At 43.8% G+C, this 26,390-nt stretch overlaps 1 protein-coding gene across 1 annotated transcript in view; it reads left to right on the forward strand.

Moving 5' to 3' along the window:
* oxct1a (3-oxoacid CoA transferase 1a) overlaps nt 1-26,390 on the forward strand; it is a 118,582-nt gene that overhangs the window by 65,452 nt on the left and 26,740 nt on the right. The window contains exons 8-13 of the mRNA XM_038988244.1: nt 284-391; nt 839-953; nt 3,077-3,171; nt 3,657-3,705; nt 3,802-3,874; nt 6,405-6,480. Coding sequence (XP_038844172.1) covers nt 284-391; nt 839-953; nt 3,077-3,171; nt 3,657-3,705; nt 3,802-3,874; nt 6,405-6,480 — 516 coding nt within the window. The remainder of the gene's footprint in view (nt 1-283; nt 392-838; nt 954-3,076; nt 3,172-3,656; nt 3,706-3,801; nt 3,875-6,404; nt 6,481-26,390) is intronic.

Here is a 26,390-nt window from a genome sequence, read left to right on the forward strand (position 1 = left end):
TCAGCCGTTAACAAAGACCAGAATGAAAACATTGAACGTTGTATTTTACAAATGTGAATCGATCACAGCGGTTGGAAACAGGGATCGAGGAGTGTGGCTTTAGGTAAACCCCTAGGATCAGTGTTTGGAGTGACCAACAACACTCTGTTGATTCATGCTTGATCACACTGCTTTGCTTTGTCTTGGCCAGGTCGCAGTTGTAAATGAGAACTTGTTCTCAACTAGCTTACCTGGTTAAATAAAGGTGAAATAAAATGCTTCATCCAACTCTATCTGTGTGTAGGTAGAGGAGGTGGTGGATGTGGGGACGTTTGCTGAAGAGGACATCCACGTCCCTAGCATCTACATCCACAGGATCATCACGGGAGGCAGCTACGAGAAGAGGATAGAGGTGGGCCTCCAGACATCTCAGTGGATTCATACTGGGTTGCAAAATTCTCGTTATTTTCTATGGATTATAGACTTCCTGTTATCTTTTGGACTAAGTTGATGTGCAATCAAGTCCTCTCTACCCTGTTCTAGTACCATGAGGAATTAAATGAGTGGCAGTATTACTGTTTAAAAAGGGTTGCAAAAGTTCCAGTAACTTTCGCAAAATTCCCAGGTTTTCCAGAAATCTCTGTTGGAAGATTCCCGAAACTAGGAGGGAATAAGCAGGCAATCTGGAAACCTCCAACCAGGATTTCTGGAAAACCTGGGAATTTGGGGGAAATTTGTTTCCACCCACTGTGATCTATAATTCATCACTCCCAAACCTTTCATAGTACAATATGGAAGTGTGGGTAATCAATTGGTACTAAGCCGAGATGACTGAATTGTCTCTCTCTCCGCTCTCCAGAGGCGTACAGTGCAGAAGGCCCAAGCAGAGAAGCCAAAACCAAAGAAGGACTCTGACATCGTACGAGAGAGGATCATTCGCCGGGCAGCTCTGGAGTTTGAGGATGGGATGTATGGTATCCTTGAACGTGAAATGGGAGTTGACTGAACAAATCATCATTGATATCTCACCAAAAGGTGGATTTAATAGTAAAAGGGTTTAAATGTACTACTATATTGGTGCTGCCCTATGTACAGTTGAAGTCGGAAGTTTACATACACTTTTTCACAATTACTGACATTTAATCCTAGTAAAAATTCCCTGTCTTAGGTCAGTTAGGATCACTACTTTATTTTAAGAATGTGAAATGTCAGAATAATAGTAGAGAAAATGATTTTCTTCAGCTTTTAATTTTTTCATCACATTCCCAGCTACCAAATACTAATTGAGTGTATTGCCTTTAAATTGTTTAACTTGGGTCAAATGTTTCGGGTAGTCTTCCACAAGCTTCCCACAATAGGTTGGGTGAATTTTGGCCCATTCCTCCTGACAGAGCTGGTGTAACTGAGTCATGTTTGTAGGCCTCCTTGCTCGCACACGCTTTTTCAGTTCTGCCCACACATTTTCTATAGGATTGAGGTCATGGCTTTGTGATGGCCACTCCAATACCTTGACTTTGTTGTCCTTAAGCCATTTTGCCACAACTTTGGAAGTATGCTTGGGGTCATTGTCCATTTGGAAGACCCATTTGCGACCAAGCTTTAACTTCCTGACTGATGTCTTGAGATGTTGTTTCAATATATCCACATAATTTTCCTCCCTCATGATGCCATCTATTTTGTGAAGTGCACCAGTCCCTCCTGCAGCAAAGCACCCCCACAACATGATGCTGCCACCCCCGTGCTTCACGGTTGGGATGGTGTTTTTCGGCTTGCAAGCCTCCCCCTTTTTCCTCCAAACATAACGATGGTCATTATGGCCAAACAGTTCTATTTTTGTTTCATCAGACCAGAGGACCTTTCTCCAAAAAGTACGATCTTTGTCCCCATGTGCAATTGCAAACCGTAGTCTGGCTTTTTTATGGCGGTTTTGGAGCAGTGGCTTCTTCCTTGCTGAGCGGCCTTTCAGGTTATGTCGATATAGGACTCGTTTTACTGTGGATATAGATACTTTTGTACCTGTTTGCTCCAGCATATTCACAAGGTCCTTTGCTGTTGTTCTGGGATTGATTTGCACTTTTCTCACCAAAGTATGTTAATCTCTAGGAGACAGAACACGTCTCCTTCCTGAGCAGATTTGTACAGATGATCGGGGTACCTTCAGGTGTTTGGAAATTGCTCCCAAGGATGAACCAGATGTGTGGATGTCTACAATTTCTGGGGTCTTGGCTGATTTCTTTAGATTTTCCCTTGATGTCAAGCAAAGAGGCACTGGATTTGAAGGTAGGCCTTGAAGTACATCCTCAGGTACACCTCCAATTGACTCAAATGATGTCAATTAGCCTATCAGAAGCTTCTAAAGCCATGACATCATTTTCTGGAATTGTCCAAGCTGTTTAAATGCACAGTCAACTTAGTGCGTGTAAACTTTTGACCCACTGGAATTGTGATACAGTGAATTATAAGTGAAATAATCTGTCTGTAAACAATTGTTGGAAAAATGACTTGTGTCATGCACAAAGTAGATGTCCTAACCGACTTGCCAAACTATAGTTTGTTAACAATACATTTGTGGAGTGGTTGAAAAACAAGTTTGAATGACTCCAACCTAAGTGTATGTAAACTTCTGACTTCAACTGTACATAGACATGGAATCACTGGTCATTTTAATATTGGAACACTAGTCACTTTAATAAATGTTTACATGCTGCTTTACTAATTTCATATGTATATACTGTATTCTATTCTACTGTATTTTAGTCAATGCCACTCCGACATCGCTCGTCCTAATATTTATATATTTCTTAATTCCATTCTTTATCTTTTCGATTTGTGTGTATTGTTGTGAATTGTTAGATACTACTCTACTGTTGGAGCTAGGAATACAAGCATTTCGCTACACCTGCAATAACATCTGCTAAATATGTGTTTGTGACCAATACAATTTGATTTAAAATTGGGAAAGTTCATTATCTTTGACAAACCAACCCTATCAGTTAACCCAGGTTTTGGCATCGGTAGTGCAGAATCAGATGAGATCAGGGTACTAGTATGTCTTTCGTGTATTCGGTGTGTGTTCTTTAACGTTAACCCCTGTCAGCTAACCTTGGCATTGGCATCCCCATGCTGGCCAGCAACTTCATCCAACCTGACATAACTGTCCACCTGCAAAGCGAGAATGGCATCCTGGGATTGGTAAAAAGCTCATTTAAATCCCTCTCACTGTAAAACCATACTAACATGGTTTGACAACAGGTGTTGGGACTGACGTTTGAAACGTGCCGGATTCTTAACCCAACGTTGTGGAGCTTGCGACCATCTGCCTTCTTTTTCCTCCATCCATTATTTGTATACACAGCTGTGGGCTGTGTTAACAAAGACTGCCGCTCCACCAAGCCTTTCACATCAATTCTGTTGTCAGAGAAATTTCCGCAGAAATATGCCAATGCCTCATTTGTGAGAATGTTCCCCCAATTATGAATGTCAGGTTAAGAGATGTGATGTCAGAAGCTCTCTTTCTCCCTTCCCCTCCTCCTCCTCCTCCTCCTTTTATAGTGCTGTAAAGAAACAAGGACTGTTCCTTTGTTGAAGGGAGAGAAAATATGTGTGTTTGTGTGTGGTTATGGTGCTTAGAGACCGGATGTGTGTCATTGTGTGATGAATGTGTGTGTTCTGTGTAGGGCCCCTACCCCACAGAAGACGAAGTGGATGCTGACCTCATTAACGCCGGTAAGTGATGTTGCCTCACACACACACACACACACGAAACGAAACAAACTATCCTGTTTATGAGAGATGTTGACATTTCCCCCTGTGTTTGTGCAGGTAAAGAAACGGTGACTGTGCTTCCAGGAGCTTCCTACTTCTCCAGTGATGAATCGTTTGCCATGATCAGAGGGTAACGATTTATTGCTGTTTGAAGTCATCGAGACAGAGGGCTCTGTGTTTTTGTTTGTGCGTTATAGTCAAACTCTAGGGGGCTAGGTTAGGGCTGAATGATCGGGTAACTGTTGAGGCTAAGGGTGATCAGGAGGGAAAGTGTAGGGATGAGAGGGCAGGAAGTTTGTGTGTGTGTGTCGTGTGGGTGGGTGGGTGAGCGGGCGCATGTTGGGGTTGTCTCTAAAAGTAGTGGTTGTCTGACCATTATTGACAAGATGTGGATGCCATGAAGCATAATGACCCTTTGTGAGACACATGAAGTCCTATTGAATATGGAATCGGAGACTCACCGATCAGGATATTGACACTGAGAAAGAGACACTACGATTAGCTTGGACAGTGCAGCTTCAAAAACCTCCCGTTTTCTGTCGAGACCTTGGGATGATATACACAACATGGCCAAAAGTAGGTGGACACCCCTTCAAATTAGTGGATTTGGCTATTTCAGCCACACCCATTGCTGACAGGTATATAAAATTGACCACACAGCCATGCAATCTCCATAGACAAACACTGGCACCGTCATGCACCTTTACAAATTTCTGCCCTGCTAGAGTTGCCCCGGTCAACTGTAAGTGCTGTTATTGTGAAGTAGAAATGTCTAGGAGCAACAACGGCTCAGCCGCAAAGTGGTAGGCCACACAAGCTCACAGAACGGGACCGCCGAGTGCTGAAGCGTGTAGAGCGTAAAAATCTTTCTTCGGTTGCAACACTCACTACTGAGTTCCAAACTGCCTCGGGAAGCAACATCAGCACAAGAACTGTTCGTCGGGAGCTTCATGAAATGGGTTTCTGATGGCCGAGCAGCCACAAACAAGCCTAAGATCATCATGCGTAATGCCAAGCGTTGGCTGGAGGAGTGGAAACGTGTTCTCTGGAGTAATGAATCACGCTACACCATCTTCCATTCCAACGGACTAATCTGGGTTTGGCGGGAGAACGTTACCTGCCCCAATGCATAGTGCCAATTGTAAAGTTTGGTGGAGGAGAAATAATGGTCCGGGGCTGTTTTTTGTGGTTCGAGCTAGGCCCCTTGTTCCAGTGAAGGGAAGTCTTAATACAATGCCATTCTAGATAAGAAAGCCCTTTCCTGTTTCAGCATGACAACGCCCCCGTGCACGAAGAGATCCATACAGAAATGGTTTGTCGAGATCGGTGTGGAAGAACTTGACTGGCCTGCACAGATCCCTGACCTTAACCCCATCAAACACCTTTGGGATGAATTGGAAAGCCGACTGCGAGCCAGGCCTAATCGCCCAACATCAGTGCCCAACCTCACTAATGCTCTGAATGGCTGAATGGAAGCAAGTCCCCGCAGCAATGTTCCAACATCTAGTGGAAGGCCTTCCCAGATGAGTGGAGGCTGTTTTAGCAGCAAAGGGGGACCAACTCCATATTAATGCCCATGATTTTGGAATGAGATGTTCGACGATGTGTCCACATACCTTTGGTCATATAGTGTATATTACATAAATAGATGCCGGCTGAGCTCAACAAAACTGCCATGAAACCATGAAATGCTGCTTAACAACCATGGCCAAGCCCTGATTTGTAAGCCTTGTATATTAGCTGTTAGCTGTTGTTGACCATGCAGCTCGGCAAAAGCGATGGCGATAATTCACGGGTTGATATTGATTTCTGGATCAGCTGAGACTCGGCCCACCCACCCTATAGAAGTAGATCTGTTTGTCCACCGTGGAAATCCAATAAGATTCATAAATGCAGAGGGCTAATGGCCAATGTGCCAGAAACCGCACAAAGACATGGCTCATACACACACACACAGACACACACGCTGGTCATAGTGAGTCATTGCACTGCAGTGTCTATGCTCTGATTTTACAGGGTATCTGGCTGTGTGTGCCCTTCCCTCCCACTGACTCGCTAACGCGCACACACACACACAAACAGAGAGAGAGAGAGAGAGAGACGCATACACACTTTCCCTCTTAGATCTGAGCATGGTGCCACTGGTGTCTAAAGTTGATCCGGTGAAGGTGACGTATACAGTTTTGGGTGGGTTTCGGCAAAGATTTCTGAAACGCATGACATTGGCCTGTCGTTGTGTGTGTAGCTCAGGTCTCTCCCTGTGGCACAATGTCTCATTGTCTTGTCTCAGAGGTGAGGTGAAGGCGAGGGAACATGGCTATTCTAATAGGCTGCCACCTGTCTGATTACACCAGCTGTCCTATTACCAGAGTTACAAATTGAAACCATCCTCCTCCTCACCCCTCCCACACAGAGTTAATTAGAATGTCTTCATAGTTTAATAGCACATGTTTAATCATGTGGAACAACCCAACATCATTCTCTCTATAACTCAGAACACAGTTGATGTTTCTTATGCCTTCGACAAGGTATCAAACCCTCCTTCTGTCTCCAATTGCCACATTTACCTTGTTGGTGATTGATTGACTGATGGACTGATTGGGTTAGTTAATTGATGTATAGATTGATTGATAAGGTGATTGTTTGTCTTCTCTCTGCAGTGGTCACATCAACTTGACGATGCTGGGAGCCATGCAGGTTTCTAAGATGGGAGACCTGGCCAACTGGATGATCCCGGTACGAACATCACCATAGTTACTATCAGTGTTTCCCCTAGCATGGGTTTAGCAGGACGGGCCCCGCTGCCTCTCTCTGTTATCCCGTCTACAAATGGTTATTCTCTATCCGTGTCAATTATTATTGTTATTATTATTGAACGTATGGTTGTTTACTACCCTGAATGCGGCTTCAGAGGCATTTGCACCCCACTTAAGAAGAAGCTGGCATACTTTACTGTGTGGTACAAGGTCATGGTTCCTCTTCTATTGATGCACAGAGCTACAGCACAGGGAGAGACTTGACTAACACAACACAACAAAAGATTGTATTTATTCACTGCTTTTTCGTTTTTTTTGTCTTTCTGACATGGACTGCACACTCCCTCTCTCCACTGCACGCCTCTGTGTGTCGTTACGTTGTAGACAAACATGTACAGTTTACCAAACCAGCGTGCCTCTGGCTCTGCCCCTGCTCCTTGGTCTGCCATTATGACCTGTATTATAATTTCTGACCTATGGGGAGCGGTAATGGAGTGAATGTGTGGTAGGTCAGTTATTACCTGAGGCTGTAGCCACTTCCAGACCCTCAGCCAACCAGATCAAGCAGCGGCGTGAAGGCAGAGACTATAGGCTTAATGGAGGTTAGCCACTAGAATCACTGCTCCTAACACAGGGCAGCCTAGCAACACCATCCACAGAGCTACTGAAAGCTGGAGAGGCTGACAGCAGGAACATGCTCAACGCAAATACTGTACATCTAGTATTTATTTGTATTACGCTCAACGCAAAAACTGTACGTCTATTTATTTGTATTACGCTCAACGCAAATACTGTACGTCTAATATTTATTTGTATTTATTAGGGATCCCCATTGCTCTTCCTGGGGTCCAAACACACCAACTACCCACATTAAATATACAGTTGAAGTCAGAAGTTTACATACACTTAGGTTGGAGTCATTAAAACTCGTTTTTCAACCACTCCACAAATTTCTTGTCAACAAACTATAGTTTTGGCAAGTCAGTTAGGACATCTACTTTGTGCATGACACAAGTAATTTTCCCAACAATTGTTTACAGACAGATTATTTCACTTATAATTCACTGTAATTCACTGTATCACAATTCCAGTGGGTCAGAAGTTTACATACACTAAGTTGACTGTGCCTTTAAACAGCTTGGAAAATTCCAGAAAATTATGTGTTGGCTTTAGAAGCTTTTGATAGGCTTATTGACATCATTTGAGTCAATTGGAGGTGTACCTGTGGATTATCTTGGCCAGGTCGCAGTTGGAAATGAGAACTTGTTCTCAACTGGCCTACCTGGTTATATAAAGGTGAAATTTAAAAAATAAATGTATTTCAAGGCCTACCTTCAAACTCAGTGCCTCCTTGATTGACATCATGGGAAAATCAAAAGAAATCAGCCAAGACCTCAGAAAAAAGAATTGTAGATGCCCACAAGTCTGGTTCATCCTTGGGAGCAATTTGCGAACGCCTGAAGGTACCACGTTCATCTGTACAAACAATAGTACGCAAGTATAAACACCATGGGACCACGCAGCCGTCATACCGCTCAGGAAGGAGGCGCGTTCTGTCTCTTAGAGATGAACGTACTTTGGTGCGAAAAGTGCAAATCAATCCCAGAACAACAGCAAAGGACCTTATGAAGATGCTGGTGGAAACAGGTACAAAAGTATCTATATCCACAGTAAAACGAGTCCTATATCGACATAACCTGAAAGGCCGCTCAGCAAGGAAGAAGCCACTGCTCCAAAACCGCCATGAAAAAGCCAGACTACGGTTTGCAATTGCACATGGGGACAAAGATCGTACCTTTTGGAGAAATGTCCTCTGGTCTGATGAAACAAAAATAGAACTGTTTGGCCATAATGACCATCGTTATGTTTGGAGGAAAAAGGGGGAGGCTTGCAAGCCGAAGAACACCATCCCATACCGTGAAGCATGGGGTGGCAGCATCATGTTGTGGGGGTGTTTTGCTGCAGGAGGAACTGGTGCACTTCACAAAATAGATGGCATCATGAGGGAGGAAAATGATGTGCATATATTGAAGCAACATCTCAAGACATCAGTCAGGAAGTTAAAGCTTGGTCGCAAATGGGTCTTCCAAATGGACAATGATCCCAAGCATTCTTCCAAAGTTGTGGCAAATGGCTTAAGGACAACAAAGTCAAGGTATTGGAGTGGCCATCACAAAGTCCTGACCTCAATCCTATAGAAAATTTGTGGACAGAACTGAAGAAACATATGCGATCAAGGAGGCCTACAAACCTGACTCAGTTACACCAGCTCTGTCAGGAGGAATGGGCCAAAATTCACCCAACTTATTGTAGGAAGCTTGTGGAAGGCTACCCGAAACGTTTGACCGAAGTTAACCAATTTAAAGGCAATGCTACCAAATACTAATTGAGTGTATGTAAACTTCTGACCCACTGGGAATGTGATGAAAGAAATAAAAGCTGAAATAAATAATTCTCTCTACTATTATTCTGACATTTCACATTCTTAAAATAAGGTGGTGATCCTAACTGACCTAAGACATGGAATTTATACTAGGATTAAATGTCAGGAATTGTGAATAACTGAGTTTAAATGTATTTGTCTAAGGTGTATGTGAACTTCCAACGTCTACTGTAAAACAAAATATATAACAGTGAACTATGTTTGTACTGAATGAGCTAAAGATAAAACAGTACATCATATAACATCTCTACACCACCACATATCCACAACACAACATGTTCACTACCACCATACAACAATATCACAATGTGTGCGTATGCATGTGTCTGTACCTTTTTGTGTGTGTCTTCACAGTCCCTGTTGTTCCATGAGGTGTATTTTTCCCTGCTTTTTAAATCTGATTTTACTGCTTGCATCAGATACCTGATGTGGAATAGAGTTCCATGTAGTCATGTCTCTATGTAGTACTGTGTGCCTCTCATAGTCTGTTCTGGACTTGGGGACTGTGAAGAGACCTCTGGTGGCATGTCTTGTGGGGTATGCATGAGTGTCCGAGCTGTGTGCTAGTAATTTAAACAGACAGCTTGGTACATTCAGCTTGTCAACACCTCTTACAAAAACAAATAATGATGAAGTCAATCTCTCTTCCACTTTGAGCCATGAGAGATTGATATGCATGTCATTAATGTTAGCTCTCCGTGTACTTTAAGGGCCAGCCGTGCTGCCCTGTTCTGAGCCAACTGCAATTTCCCAAAGTCCCTCTTTGTAGTACCTGACCACACTACTGAACAGTAGTCTAGGTGTGACAACTAGGGTCTGTAGGACCTGCCTTGTTGATAGTGTTGTTAAGAAGGCAGAGCAGCGCTTTATTATGGACAGACTTCTCCCCATCTTAGCTACTGTTGTATCAATATGTTTTGACCATGACAGTTTACAATCCAGGGTTACTCCAAGCAGTTTTGTCACCTCAACTTGCTCAATTTCCACATTATTCATTACGAGGCGTAGTTGGGGTTTAGGGTTTAGTGAATGATTTGTCCCAAATACAATGCTTTTAGTTTTGGAAATATTTAGGACTAGTTTATTCCTTGCTACCCATTCCAAAACTAGCTGCAGCTCTTTGTTAAGTGTAGCAGTAATTTCAGTCGCTGTAGTAGCTGATGTGTATAGTGTTGAGTCATCCGCATACATAGACACACTGGCCTTACATAAGCCAGTGGCATGTCGTTAGTAAAGATTTGAAAAAAGCAAAGGGCCTAAACAGCTACCCTGGGTAATTCCTGATTCTACCGGGATTATGTTTGAGAGGCTTCCATTAAAGAACATCCTCTGTGTTCTGTTAGACACGTAACTCTTTATCCACATTACTCCAGGGGGTGTAAAGCCATAACATATACGTTTTTCCAGCAGCAGACTATGATCGATAATGTCAAAAGCTGCACTGAAGTTTAACAAGACAGCCCCAACAATCATTTTATCATAAATTTCTCTCAGCCAATCATCAGTCACTTGTGTAAGTGCTGTGCTTGTTGAGTGTCCTTCCCTATAAGCGTGCTGAAAGTATGTTGTCAATTTGTAAAGCACAATTTTTTCCAGAAGATTACTAAGGGTTGGTAACAGGCTGATTGGTCAGCTATTTGAGCCAGTAAAGGGGGCTTTACTATTCTTGGGTAGTGGAATGACTTTAGCTTCCCTCCAGGCCTAAGGGAACACACTTTCTAGCAGGCTTAAATTGAAGATGTGGCAAATAGGAGTGGCAATATCATCCTCTATTATCCTCAGTCATTTTTCATTTTTCCATCCAGATTGTCAGACCCCGGTAGCTTGTCATTGTTGATTGACAACATTCATTTTTTCACCTCTTCCACACTGACTTTACGGAATTTTCTATAATTTTGTGTCATATCTTTATATCATTTATCTTTGTTTCATAGTATAGTTTATTTTTATTTATTTTACTCACACGGTTTCTTAATTTGCAGTATGTTTGCCAATCAGTTGGGCTGCCAGACTTATTTGCCATACCTTTTGCCTAGTCCCGCTCAACCATACAATTTTTCAATACCTCATCAATCCAAGGAGATTTAACAGTTTTTACAGTCATTTTCTTAATGGTTGCGTGCTTATTAGTAACTGGGAAAGCAATTTCATAAATGTGTCAATTGCAGCGTCTGGTTGCTCCTCATTACACACAACAGACCAGCAAATATTCTTTACATCAACATATGCATCACTACAAAACTTCTTGTATGACCTCTTACACTATATTAGGCCCAGCCTCTGGAACTTTGGTTTTCCTAGATATGGCTATTATATTGTGATCACTACATGCTATGGATTTGGATACTGCTTTAAAGCAAATTTCTGCAGCATTAGTAAAGATTTGATCAATACATGTTGATGATTTAATTCCTGTGCTGTTTGTAAATACCCTGGTAGGTTGACTGACAACCTGAACCAGGTTGCAGGCACTGGTTACAGTTTTTATTTTTTTCTTGAGTGGGCAGCTTGATGAGAGCCAAATATTTAAATCACCCAGAAAATATACTTCTCTGTTGATATCACATACATTATCAAGCATTACACACATATTATCCAGATACTGACTGTTGGTCAGCACTTGGTGGTCTATAGCAGCTTCCCACAATAATAGGCTTTAGGTGAGGCAGATGAACCTGTAGCTATATTACTTCAACAGTATTTAACATTAGATCGTCTCTAAGCTTTACAGGAATGTGGTTCTGAATATAGACCGCAACACCGCCCCCGTTGGCATTTCTGTCTTTTCGGTAGATGTTATAACCATGTATTGCTACCACTGTATCATCAAAGATATATCTAAGTGAGTTTCAGATATAGTCAGAATATGAATGTCATCTGTTACAAGCAAGTTATTGACTTCATGGACCTTGCTTCTCAGGCTGCATATATTAATATGGGCTATTTTTAGCACTTTTCTGGATTGCTTGATTGTTTTTAATGATTTACTGGGAGCTTATCAGAAGTAGACTTGCTCGTGTTATTTATATTGGAGCTGATAGTGCAGGGTGAACTGCACAAAGTGGTCTTCCTACTAGGACACACCGCCTCAGTGCTAACTGATTACTGCATACAATAGCTGTAGGATCAACGGGTATTCAGGGAATTAGGGGGACATAAATTAAGTTACTTACATTGTGTTTGCCAACGCCCCTAGGATTATGTACATTTGATGCAGCATTATGACAACTCATTGTCACAATGGTAGGGATTAACTGAGCTGGTCTTGGGTCATTGATAAGTCATTGATTCAACGCAGCCTTGAAATGCGTGGACAGAGTCCAGGAGCCAAGATGATTTGGATGGACTCCATCATTCCTGTAGAGTATCTTCTGTTTCCAGAAGGTGTCAAAGTTATCTATAAAAGTGACTCCAGCAGAGCTACAGTAATCTTTTAGCCAGATGTGTAATGCCAGTAGCCTGCTGAATCTTTCACACCCGCGTCCCAACGATGGTATTGGACCTGAAATGATTGGCAGGTTTTTTTGGAGTATTTTAATGCTAAAATCAGTTCTTTAAAATACATTTTCAGATGTTCAGAGCTAGCCCTCCTGATGCCGTTTGACCCAACATGGACTACGACTGTGTCAGCTCCCGGCATCTGTCATAAAACAGTCGGAAGCAGCCTTGTGATGTCCTGTACTCGTGCTCCTGGGTAACGCAGGGTTTTTGCCTTGGGAACCGAGATGTTTCTCACCATAGAGCTGCTTATGAAGCACATTGAGCTGATGTTTTTGTTTATGTTCATCAAGTGTTGTATGTTCTGGTCTTTATAATAAGAGAGGTAAAGGGGATAGATGGACAGACATACAGATAGCTGGGGACTGGCAGTATGACATTTTATAAGAACTAGGCAAAATACCAGATCTGTGTATAGAATGTTCAAATGACACAGATTAAGCCTAGTCCTGGACTACAAAGTACTTTCAATGCAAAAACCCTGTTGAACTAGGCATCACCTGTGTCCGGGAAACCGCCCCTAAAGCTGTGTTTACCCAGGCAGCCCAATTTTGATATTTTTTTAACGAATTGGTCTTTTGACCAATCAGCTCTGAAAAAGTTCTGATGTGAAAAGATCTGATTTGATTGGTCAAAAGACCAATTGGTGGGGAAAAAAAGATCAGAATTGGGCTGACTGTAAACTGTTATGAATCTGATCTCTTAGCTTTCCATTAGCCATTTTTGTCTTTGGTAATTGATAATTAGCTGGCGGCCTACTTGATTCACTGTGTTATTTAACTAATGTCTTAATGCTAAGGACACACAAGGCACTGGATGAGCTTGTTCTGTAAGGGCAGTGACCGTTCATTCGTCTGTCTTTCTGTCTGTCTGACAGTTACACAAAGGAGCTACATTCACCCATCTTCCTCACCCCCATCTCGTTTCAATCTTCATTATGTGGAACTATGAGAGGAAGGAGAGGAGAATTAAATGTCCCCGCTGCGATTCTGAAAATTATTCAATATCTAAAGATGGGTGTAAAGCGTGAAATTGGAAATGATTTACGTAGGAGTCGCAAATGCAACGCTGCAGCGATTATGTCGATTATGGATGCTTTTAATAAGCGAAATGTAGATGAACATTTTACGGTCCAGGGCTTTCAAATGCTCTTACAAGTGATGACTGTCAATCTCCTGCTCAGTCAGAGGCTGGCGGAACAACAACCCATGGAGAGCGACAACAGATCATCACATTCTGAACCTTATTGTTTTTCAGTTTGTAGCTAGACATGTTTTTGCGCATATTTTGATTAGACTCGTGTGTTCCTCGCTTGACAATTAGATTGGGATTGGGAGATGCTTGAATATTGCGTCTGTCGTGTTCGTTTAGATATGAATTAGACCAAGGTGCAGCGTGGTAGGTGAACATCTTACTTTTATTTAAAATGAACAACAAAAACCAACAATACAAAACGAACGTAAAGTTCTGCAGGCTATACAGCAACTAACAAAATCAAGATCCCACAAACTAAGGTGGAAAACAGGCTGCCTAAGTATGATCCCCAATCAGAGACAACGATAGACAGCTGCCTCTGATTGGGAACCATACCCGGCCAACAAAGAAATGGAACACATAGATTGCCCACCCTAGTCACACCCTGACCTAACCAAAATAGAGAATAAAAAGGATCGCTAAGGTCAGGGTGTGACAGTACCCCCCCCCCCCCCAAAGGTGCGGACTCCGGCCGCAAAACCTGACTCTATAGGGGAGGGTCCGGGTGAGTATCTAGCCTCGGTGGCGGCTCCGGTGCGGGATGTAGACCACGCTCTGCTCGCGGATCCGCCATCTTCGGTGGCAACTCTGGTGCCGGGGATCGTCGCCGGGGGCTCCGGACCGTGGATTGTCACCGGAGGTGCAGGACCGTGGATCATCGCCGGGGACTCAGGACTGGGAACCCTCGCTGAAGGCTCTGGACTGGGAACCCTCGCAGGAGGCTCTGGACTGCGAACCGTCGCTGAAGGTTCCGGACTGCGGACCGTCTCAGGAGGCTCCGGACTGCGGACCGTCTCAGGAGGTTCCGGACTGCGGACCGTCTCAGGAGGTTCCGGACTGCGGACCGTCCGGACTGTGGAATTGTCGCCGGAAGCTCTGGACTGGGAACTGTCGCCGGAAGCTCTGGACTGGGGAGGCGCACTGGAGGCCTGATGCGTGGGGCCGGTACAGGTGGCACCGGGCTGGTGACACGCACCTCAGGGCGAGTGCGGGGAGGAGGCACAGGACGTACTGGACTGTGAAGGCGCGCTGGGGACACAGTGCGTAGAGCCGGCGCAGGATATACTGGACCGTGGAGACGCACTGGAGACCAGGAGCGCTGAGCCGGCACAACCCGTCCTGGCTGGGTGCTCACTTTCGCACGGGAAGTGCGAGGAGCTGGCACAGAACGTACCGGGCTGTGGATGCGCACTGGAGACACATTGCGTATCTCCGCAAAACATGGTGCCCGACTGGTCCCACGCTCCTCAGGGCGACTGTCTTGCTCCAGACACCAAACCATCCACTCTACCTCATCACTCCCCTCAACTATCTCACAATACTCCTCGCTCAGTCTATCCCAATACTCCTCTTCGCTCTCAAACTCGCCCCTCGGCTTCGCCGACCAACCCGTGTGCCCCCCCCCAAAAAAATGTTTTGTGGCTGCCTCTCGGGCTTACGTCGTGGTCGTGAACTTCGAAGTCGCCGTTGGTCCTCCTTCGCTGCCTCCACCTGCTTCCATTGCAGGATCTTGTCCCCTGCCATAACCTCCTCCCATGTCCATGATGTCCTCCACTCACTTTTCTCCCGGGCCCAGGATCCCTGCTCCTCCTGGCCACGCTGCTTGGTCCTTTGGTGGTGGGATCTTCTGTCACATTCGTTTAGAGATGAATTAGACCAAGGTGCAGCGTGGTAGGCGAACATCTTACTTTTATTTAAAATGAACACCAAAAACCAACAAAATACAAAACGAACATGAAGTTCTGCAGGCTATACAGTAACTAACAAAATCAAGATCCCACAAACTAAGGTGGAAAACAGGCTGCCTAAGTATGATCCCCAATCAGAGACAACGATAGACAGCTGCCTCTGATTGGGAACCATACCCGGCCAACAAAGAAATGGAACACATAGATTGCCCACCCTAGTCACACCCTGACCTAACCAAAATAGAGATCCTTTTTATTCTCTAAGGTCAGGGCGTGACAGCGTCATGCATTTGCTTATCTGAGCTGAAGAAGAGAAATCAATAGTATATTGGTTACCAAGTGAAAAAACTATGTGACGTTGGACAATATTTCCTCCTTTTGGAAATGGAGCGGGTTTACAGCCCACCAGAATAGAATAGAGCAGCTTCTAAGTGTATGTAGTTCATGATTAATCTGTTGTTCCTCTCTCTCTGTAAGTGTTCATCTGATGGGCCTTAATGTGAGGAATGAGGCTGGGGGAGTAGTGCATGTGTGTGTCTACAGCCAGGCTCTGCTCTACTGATTGCGAGTCAGTCCCAAGGTACTGTTTAACTCCCTGTGGCGCCTAGGCTGCTCCCTCTGTCAACTCCCAGGGACATCCATCTCCAAGGCTGCGCTCCAAATCCACCCCTAGACCCTACACTAGGGCACTTCATGTCGATCAGAAATTGGCAATCAGGTCACTTTGAAACCCTTTGCTAGTCACTTGCTGACTCCCTCAGATCTGAGAGGCCTGGATAGGTATAAGGCAAAGACCGGTGTTGCTCATTCGTGTAGTACAATCAGGTGTAGGTTATTGGTTCTGGGATAGTAACAAAATCCTTCACACAATGTATCTTTCCAGGACCTGAACTGGTGCTCTGTGTACAAGTAGTTAACAACATATGGCTTATTACCCTACACGAATCTGTCATTTGAGATCTGTAAGGACAGGAGTATTCTGACTGGAAGTCAGCCTTTGAGACGCTGAGCCTGTAGCCACTGTGGCTCAGACAGACGGCATTCTGGGATATTTATTGTCCTCCAGGGTCCCTGTGGTGCTGACAGACGCCTCTGTGCCTCCTATCATCCGCCTCACGCTCACTCATGCTGTGCGCGTGTGCGTGTGTGTCTGTGTGTGTGTGTGTGTGTGTGTGTTCGTGTACTCTGCCTGGTGATCAATCATGCTGCTCAAGGTTACTCCCCTTTTTCAAGCTCAGTGTTGTGTGTGTCTCTGTGTGCCTCCTGCTGCCCCTTGATTGCAAGTGTGTGCCTTCTGTCTTCTGCTCCCTCAGTCAGCTCAAGGTTATTCCTCTAAAACATGGTGTGTGTGTGTGTGTGTGTGTGTGTGTGTGTGTGTGTGTGTGTGTGTGTGTGGACCTACACCGTAGGTCTCAATTGTCATGTTTTGCTCTTTCAAGTTTTTCATATTTGACTGTAGGAACTAGGGCATCAGGATGTGCAGAGAAAGAGGGTCTTTGTATAGAGTAGACTACACACACACACACACACACACACACACCAAAAGAGGTTCTAGTCGGTAATCATCCATTTGTTGTTCCATGCAGTTCGCTGAGAGAAAACCAATCTGAAATGGGTGCATATGCATATATGCATTAGTATTTTAACATTCAAAATAGCTCTAAAAAATACAAAGTTCAAAAAGCACAGTGGGGAGAGATGTCAGATGACAGCGTTTCAGTTTCAAAGGCTGCTGTTTTTAGTCATTATGTAGGTACAGAATGCATGGGGAGAGCGTTATCTGATGGCGGGGGGTGGAGAGGAGAAGAGTTAGGCGAAGACTAAAGTGCAATCACTTTTGTGTTTTTTGATCGACGGAAACCCTCCTGTCCTTGCTCTCACTATGAAAAAGATGACAACATATTCCGTCTTTTATGCTCCTTGTTCATAACAGAGCTATTGTCTCACAACAGGAAATACCTTTGATGTTTTATAGCTTTGTCAGACATAACTTTGAAGGGTAGTTATGTTGTTTTCCTCCATTATTTTTGGTTGCCTCTTTACTACTTCACTTTGATTCCTGGCAAATACTAAAGCAGGTAGCCTACAGGGAACGTGGTGTGCTGTGCACTTCTGATGCTATTCTTATTCTTCAGGGGTGACTCCGATTGAGATTGGGAGTGATGAGCACTACTTGTTATTCACACACACACCCTTGCCTCTTCAAACGATGGGGTAAATATAGTCAATTGTCTGACACTCCTCTCTGCACGTAGGGTTGTTGACCCTCACCATTCAATTCCCAGTTATCCCAGTAGCCTTTTGGCTTTAACAGACCTCCAATCACGGACCACTTCAACAAGTTGTTATCCAATCACAAACCTCTTCGAATGTTTCGTCTGCCTACCTCTGAAGAGACCTTCTTCAGTGTACTTTTTATGGAAAGCTTAAGGGAAAACTCCACCCAAAAACTATATTTTGGTATACGTTTCATTGGTGCATTGTTGATATAGTTCCCAAAAAGTTTTTAAGATGCAATATATAACTTTTAAAATACTGAAATGCATGATACCAGCTGTATTTATGTATTTTGAAAGTGGGGGTCTACTTTGGGTGAGTGGGTCCTCCGAGAGACTGAAATGGGATGAGTGGAGTGACCAAATCCCCTAGATATAGCACCTTTTCATTCTCACCCATAACCACCACTACATCTTAGTTGCAATGACAAACAAGGAATAATAATGATTTGACATCCTTTCCTTATTTATATATTTTTTCCCCCCACAATTTTGTGACATCCAATTTGTAGTTACAGTTTTGTCCCATTACTGCAACTCCCGTATAGACTCGGGAGAGGCGAAGGTCGAGAGCCATGCGTCCTCCGAAACACAACCCTGCCAAGCCGCACTGCTTCTTGACACACTGCTTGCTTAACCCGGAAGCCAACCGCACCAATGTATTGGAGGAAACACCGTACAACTGGCGAGTGAAGTCAGCTTAAAGGCGCCTGGCCCGCCACAAGGAGTCACTAGAGTGCAATGGGACAAGGACATCCCGGCCGGCCAAACCCTCCCTTAACCCGGACAACGCTGGGCCAATTATGCACCGCCTCATGCGTCTCCCGGTCACGGCCGGCTGCATCACAGCCTGGGATCGAACCCGGGTCTGTAGTGACGCCTCAAGCACTGATATGCAGTGCCTTATACCGCTACACTACTCGGGAGGCACTCAACATCCTTTCCTAATCTGTCCAGAACTCTTATTCATTTTACAACAGGTTTACAAGTCGCAAATAAAGAAATACAATTGCGTTGTAGTATAATTAAGTCCTCCTACCTTCTCTCTCTCTCTCGAACCAAATTCATCCCTCTCCACCAACCCCTCCCAGTTCTCACCCCTTTACACCATCCAAGCCAAGCTTATCCCCACTTCCCATCTTTACTCACCGTTGTCCCCCTAAGCCAAGCTTATCACTACCTCCCATCCTTACCCTCTCTTACCCACCCTTGCCAAGTTTATCCCAACTTCTGTCTTTCCCCTCTCCCTTCTTAAGACACATTTCCACCCCTTTATACAGTGCATTTGGAAAGCATTCAGACTACTTTACTTTTTCCACATTTTATTATGTTACAGCCTTTTTCTAAAATCAATTAAATTGTTTTTTTCCTTATCAATCTATACAAAATAACCCATAATGACGAAGCAAAAGCAGTTTTTTAGAAATGTTTGTAAATAAAACATTTTTTCCAAAAATATTATATTTACATAAATATTCAGACCCTTTACGCAGTACTTTGTTGAAGCACCTTTGGCAGCGATTACAGCCTCAGGTCGTCTTGGGTATGACACTACAAGCTTGGCACACCTGTATTTGGGGAGTTTCTCCTATTCCTCTCTGCAGATCCTCTCAAGCTCTGTCAGGTTGAATGGGGAGCGTCGCTGCACAGCTATTTTCAGTTTTCTCCAGAGATGTTCGTTCGGGTTCATTTCCAGGCTCTTGCTGAGCCACTCAAGGACATTCAGAGACTTGTCCCGAAGCCACCCCTGCGTTATCTTGGCTGTGTGTTTAGGGTTGTTGTCCTGTTGGAAGGTGAACATTCGCCCCAGTCTGAGGTCCTGAGCACTCTGGAGCAGGTTTTCATCAAGAATCTCTCTGTACTTTGCTCTGTTCATCTTTCCCTCGATCCTGACTAGTCTCCCAGTCCCTGCCTCTGAAAAACATCCCCACATCATAATGCTGCCGACACCATGCTTCACCGTAGGGATGGTGCCAGGTTTCTTCCAGACGTGACGCTTGGCATTCAGGCTAAAGAGTTCAATCTTGGTTTCATCAGACCAAACAATTGTGTTTCTCAGGGTCTGAGAGTCTTTAGGTGCCTTTTGGCAAACTCCAAGCGGGCTGTCATGTGCCTTTTACTGAGGAGTGGCTTCCGTCTGGCTATTCTACCATAAAGGCCTGATTGGTGGAGTGCTGCAGAGATGGTTGTCCTGCAAGATTCTCCCATCTCCACAGAGGAACTCTAGAGCACTGGCAGAGTGACCATCGGGTTCCTGGTCACCGCCCTGACCAAGGCCCTTCCCCCCCCAATTGCACAGATTGGCTGGGCGGCCAGCTCTAGCATGAGTCTTGGTAATTCCAAACTTCTTCCATTTAAGAATGATGGAGGCCACTGAGTTATTGGGGACCTTCAATGCTGCAGAAATGTTTTGGTACCCTTCCCCAGATCTGTGCCTCGACATAATCCTGTCTCGGAGCTCTACGGACAATTCCTTCGACGTCATGGCTTGGTTTTTGCTCTGACATGCACTGTCAACAGTGGGACTTTATATAGACAGGTGTGTGCCTTTCCAAATCATGTTATTTCAATTGAATTTACCACAGGTGGACTCCGATAAAGTTGTAGAAACATCTCAAGGATGATCAATGGAAACAGGATGCACCTGATCCCAATTTTGAGTCTCATAGCAAAGTGTCTGAATACTTATGTAAATAAGGTATTATTATTTTTTATTTTTTTTATACATTTGCAACATTTTCTCAAAACCAGTTTTCGCTTTGTTATTTATGGGGTATTGTGTGTAGATTGCTGAGCTTTTTTATTTTATTTAACCCATTTTAGAATAAGGCTGTAACGTAACAAAGTGTGGTAAAAATCGAAGGGTCTAAATAATTTCTGAAGGTACTGTATAACTGACCTCTCACTCTCTCCCATTTGCTTGGCAATATATTGGACTATCGATTTTAAAGGCTTATTTTAAACTATGTTATTTGGCTTCTACATATAATCACAGTTTTGATGGTACAAAACGGAGCTACTCCCCCATGCGTCCTATCGGTACACACATGCGCCTCTTTTCATGAATGGCTAAAAGCAGAAGGTGGCCGCGGTGTGTTAGAGGTTTGCTGGGGATTGACGAAGGGGGGGCGATTACAACATGTAGAATCGACGGGAAATGAACAGAAAATGGCTTCTGATGTTCTGGTCAGAGGCGATAGGGCAGCCACCTGCTGTTTTTAACTGTTTGTCGTCAAAGTGTATTTTGTCCTTTACTACTACCTCACTTAAGTAAGTATTGTAAAAATACTTTATTTTATTTTATTAAAAATATAAAATAAAAAAACAAGCATTGTCTGAACCAAACGGTTCATATGGGCAGAAGCTTATTTCCAGCTTCTGTAGCATGATGTCCTTGATGTACTAATACAGCCCTCCTGTCGCAGGGCCTGACCTCTAATTCATCTCCTTAATGCTGAGTGCCAAGCAAGAGAGGCATGTCCCATTTTTTTTTTTTTTTTACTTCGGTACTCTAACCTTCCAATCTCGGGGCTTTTACGCCCTAATTTACCATTTTGCATTCTCATGAAAAACACTTTACAATGGCAGTGATTTGTACTGTATAGTATGTTTCTCTGCACATTGACTTTTCAAAGAGTTGAACATTAACTCAAATGTAGGAGGAGTTGCAGGACTGCTATGAGCAATCATCAGTCAATCAATGTCAAAGCAATCACTGCTTTTTTCAGTCAGTATGTGTTTGTGGTGTTTCTCAGAACACTCTAAACGAGCTTATTGTCCAATCCAGTTGCAAAATGCTGGCTTTTGGGACACACAAGGCTTTGTCTTCATGTCTACCTGTCCAATACTCTGTATGCTTGTCATTGGTTGTCTAGGAAACCGAGGCCTTCGCTTTTCTGTCGCTATGTTATTAAACAGAGAGTGGCATTTCTAGTAGACTAAAAATATTGCCGCTGTGTGAACGAAGGAGAGAGCATGTAAAGAAGGGAGAATGAGAGCAAGAAAGCGAGACAATTGTTAAGTAGAAACCGGTATAAGTGAAGGCGTAATTCCTTTAGTGTTTGATGGCTGGCAGGAAAAGTGAGTGCAACACAATAAACTGAACAAGGGGAAACATATTTGACCGGTTGTCATGGTGACGCCACAGGTTGAGCTACACCAGAGATACTTCTGAGGAGATGGGAAACTCCATTGGAATCGTATTAAAGGGGAACTGCACCTGCTGATTTGGCCTCGTTTTTTTGGCTTGCTCCTCAAAAAATGCTGACGTCCATAACAGAAGCCAAACGCGAGTTGGGTTGGGGGTGTGGTTTGATGTTGTTGTTTCTTGAGAGTGACCTTGCCACCAACAAGAAAACCATCTGTCAGAACCTTGCCCGTAGCTGTTTTCTGCCACTCAATCACAACAAACAAATCTCCTGCAGGTTGAGTTCAATAACTACAGGTGGAAGCTTTGAATATGTCAGTAGCCTACAGAACCATCAAACAGGCAAAGCGTCAATACAGGGCTAAGATTGAATCATACTACACCGGCTCCGACGCTCGTCGGATGTGGCAGGGCTTGAAAACTATTACAGACTACAAAGGGAAGCACAGCCGCGAGCTGCCCAGTGACACGAGCCTACCAGACGTGTTAAATCACTTCTATGCTCGCTTCAAGGCAAGCAACACTGAGGCATGCATGAGAGCATCAGCTGTTCCGGACGACAGTGTGATCACGCTCTCCGTAGCCGACGTGAGTAAGACGTTTAAACAGGTCAACATACACAAGGCTGCGGGGCCAGACGGATTACCAGGACGTGTGCTCCGGGCATGTGCTGACCAACTGGCAGGTGTCTTCACTGACATTTTCAACATGTCCCTGATTGAGTCTGTAATACCAACATGCTTCAAGCAGACCACCATAGTCCCTGTGCCCAAGAACACAAATGCAACCTGCCTAAATGACTACAGACCCGTAGCACTCACGTCTGTAGCCATGAAGTGCTTTGAAAGGCTGGTAATGGCTCACATCAACACCATTATCCCAGAAACCCTTGACCCACTCCAATTTGCATACCGCCTAAACAGATCCACAGATGATGCAATCTCTTGTGCACTCCACACTGCCCTTTCCCACCTGGACAAAAGGAACACTTATGTGAGATTGCTATTCATTGACTACAGCTCAGCGTTCAATACCATAGTACCCTCCAAGCTCATCACTAAGCTAAGGAACCTGGGACTAAACACCTCCCTCTGCAACTGGATCCTGGACTTCCTGACGGGTCGCCCCCAGGTGGTGAGGGTAGGTAGCAACACATCTGCCACACTGATCCTCAACACTGGAGCTCCCCAGAGGTGCGTGCTCAGTCCCCTCCTGTACTCCCTGTTCACCCACAACTGCATGGCCAGGCACGAGTCCAACACCATCATTAAATTTGCTGACGACACAACAGTGGTAGGCCTGATCACCGACAACAACGAGACAGCCTATAGGGAGGAGGTCAGAGACCTGGCCGGGTGGTGCCAGAATAACAACCTATCCCTCAACGTAACCAAGACTAAGGAGATGATTGTGGACTACAGGAAAAGGAGCACAGAGCACGTCCCCATTCTCACCAATGGTTACCCGGACTATTTACATTGTGTGCCCTCCCCCAACCCCTCTTTTACGCTGCTGCTACTCTCTGTTTATCTTATATGCATAGTCACTTTAACCATACATCCATGTACATACTACCTCAATTGGCCCAACCAACCAGTGCTCCCGCACATTGGCTAACTGGGTTATCTGCATTGTGTCCCACCTCCCACCAACCCCTTCTTTTACGCTACTGCTACTCTCTGTTCATCATATATGCATAGTCACTTTAACCATACCTACATACTACCTTAATAATAAGCCTGACTAACCGGTGTCTGTATATAGCCTTGCTACTCTTATTTTCAAATGTATTTTTACTGTTGTTTTATTTCTTTACTTACCTACACACACACATACCTTTTTTTGCACTATTGGTTAGAGCCTGTAAGTAAGCATTTCACTGTAAGGTCTACACCTGTTGTATTCGGTGCACGTGACAAATAAACTTTGATTTGATTTACAGAGTAATATGAGAATAATGCAATTGCTGACTTTATGTAGATATTCTAAACTAATTGTTTTAATAACTTTCAAATGTAATACCAGGTCTGTGTAGAATAAACAACCTTTTACATAATACCATAAAATCAGTGTTCTGCTAATATAACAATGTGTACAATTTACCTTTCATTGTCATTGCCAGCTGATACAGATACTGTGCCAATCCGCATTTTATCTGGTGGTAATCGGGCTACCTTGGCAAACATGTCAGGAAATGGAGCTTGGCAAAAGGGGGTGTGATTTGTTGACATAATTGTAATCCAAACCCAACCTTAATTTACTCGTTGTGACGCACTGAGGTTCCAAACTCTATTTTAGACCAGACTGACTTGATGACCAAAATGATCCTAATAACACATTGTAGTCAATTTTGACACTAGAATAAATGTTTCTGACTCATATCGATGCCACGTTTTCAAAGGGATTAGTTGCTATTTAGTGGCAGTCGCTCTTTTACACCCATTGTGTACGTTGCCCATGCGTAGTCAATGTATTTCACAGTGCATTCTGGGCCATTCTGAGACAAGGAGACTATAGGAGAATCTCAATTGCATACTGCTTGCATCCTCTCTCTCCTCGCCTCCTTCTCAAAGCCCATTGGAGGAGAAGGTCATAGGGACCTCTGGCTTTCTCATCCAATGGGTTTTGAGAAGGAGGTGAGGAGAGAGGACGTGAGGAGTATGCAATTGAGATCTTCCCGAGGACAAGGAGTATATGATATATCCTTCAAGGAGTATATGAGAGTCAATTGGGTGCTAGCTCAAAAACCCAGCATTAGCATGAATTACGTGAACAAGAAGTACAACATTACAAATATTTTTTCTGAGCTAATTAACTTGTTCTCTGTGATTATCGTATAGCTTTGGAATCGTGACATTACGTACTTTTGAGGGAAATAGGCAGGTTTCTTGACTCATACCCTCCTTTTTAGAAAGGATTGTGTGACTATTAGCTTAGCAACCGTGTGACGCAGCATGACAACGTGAATGTGATTGGTTAACATTCTGCTGGGTGGGGCGTTGTACGTTCCTCCATTCATTGGCCACACTACAGCTGAAGTAGCCCATTTAGAACTGTTTTCATTCAACCAGAAGGGGCCTTGTCTACTGTAAGTGTCTGAGTAAGTAGAGACAATAGCATTGCCTTTGCTCCACTTCAACTTGACGTTATGGAGACCCGTACACTTACAAGTGCCCTCTTACAGTCTAGTCCTGATAAATACAACAGTTTAAACTGGAGCATGTAGCTACCAAGACCAAACTCTGAGTGGTTTGTTTGGACTGGGTCTGTTGAGTTTGGGGGGGTACCCCCAAAAAATGAATTGTCAGAAAATAAAAAGTGACATAATTTGAATCTTACTGCTGGCAATGTCATAAGAATCTCTATTGTCATATTCATAGAGTATGCGATGTAGGTCAAGTTACCAAAAAGTGCAAACATTTAGTATGCATGGAAAGGGTCATTGTAAAGGAATGCATTTCCTTGTATGCATCCTCCACCTGCCCTGTTGATCTAGCTCATCGTTTACAATAGGAAATGTGAAAGGTAAAAGAGTTTTGAAGTCCCCTCACCCCTGTTTTTTTCAAATATATATATATACACTTGAATGTCCTGATTGCTAAATTAATTTTAAGATGTCAGGCTTGAAAATCCATTCAGCCATTTTGGCACAGTGACTCACTACCCAAACCAGATGCAAGTGACCAAGAGACATCATGTGATCTCCTACTGCTATCTAGTGCAGTGTTTCCCAACCCAGACAGGCACGTTGTATAATCCCTGCACTTTTAAAATGGCTGTGTTCCTATGGGAATTTTTGCATGTTTAGAGCGCCACCGTTTGGTAAGAGATCTGAAGAAAAAAAAAGTACAATCCTTTTTGGAACATTAATTGGTGACATTCTATTTCAAACCTAGACTTTCAAATCTCTAATCCCCCCTCCCCCCTCCCCTCCCCCCACGAAGAGGAAACAAACAGAAAAACTGTACTTTTCAGGGATTTTTGGCCTGCTGTATCTCGGGCTCTGCAGATGTTTCCGATACCTTTATCAGAATCCCACAGTTCTTACCTTTTTTGTTGTTGTTGTAATTTTTACCCCCTTTTTCTCCCCAATTTCGTGATTACGATCTTGTCTTATTGCTGCAACTCCTCAACGGGCTCGGGAGAGGCAAAGGTCGAGTCATGCGTCCTCCGAAACATGACCCTCCAAGCCAAACTTCTTAACAATAATTGTCATAAATCTGCAAAACTGTATTGCACTCAAATTAATCTCTGTTAACCCAGAAGTAAAATCTTGCGTAATTTGGTCAGCTGCGTGATTAATTTCTGTGTTGATACGTGTTAGAAATTTAGAGTTCCGGCAAACCATTTTTTGGGAAAGTTATATATCTTGAAAACTTGATTGCTGACATGCAAAATATTTTGAAATAATAAAACAAATACCAAAGATAGTTTTTGGTTGGAATTTTCCTTAATGTCATATACAATCTTTTCATGAACCGCTAAAAGCAGCACGTTGCCGCGGTGTGTTACGCTTCGAACACACCGACTGCGTCGTTGCGTTTCGATACACCAGAAGTACATTCATTTCCAATGGAACGCTGC

The sequence above is a fragment of the Salvelinus namaycush genome, chromosome 1 (genome assembly GCF_016432855.1).
Source record: "Salvelinus namaycush isolate Seneca chromosome 1, SaNama_1.0, whole genome shotgun sequence".
Taxonomy (NCBI): Eukaryota; Metazoa; Chordata; class Actinopteri; order Salmoniformes; family Salmonidae; genus Salvelinus; species Salvelinus namaycush.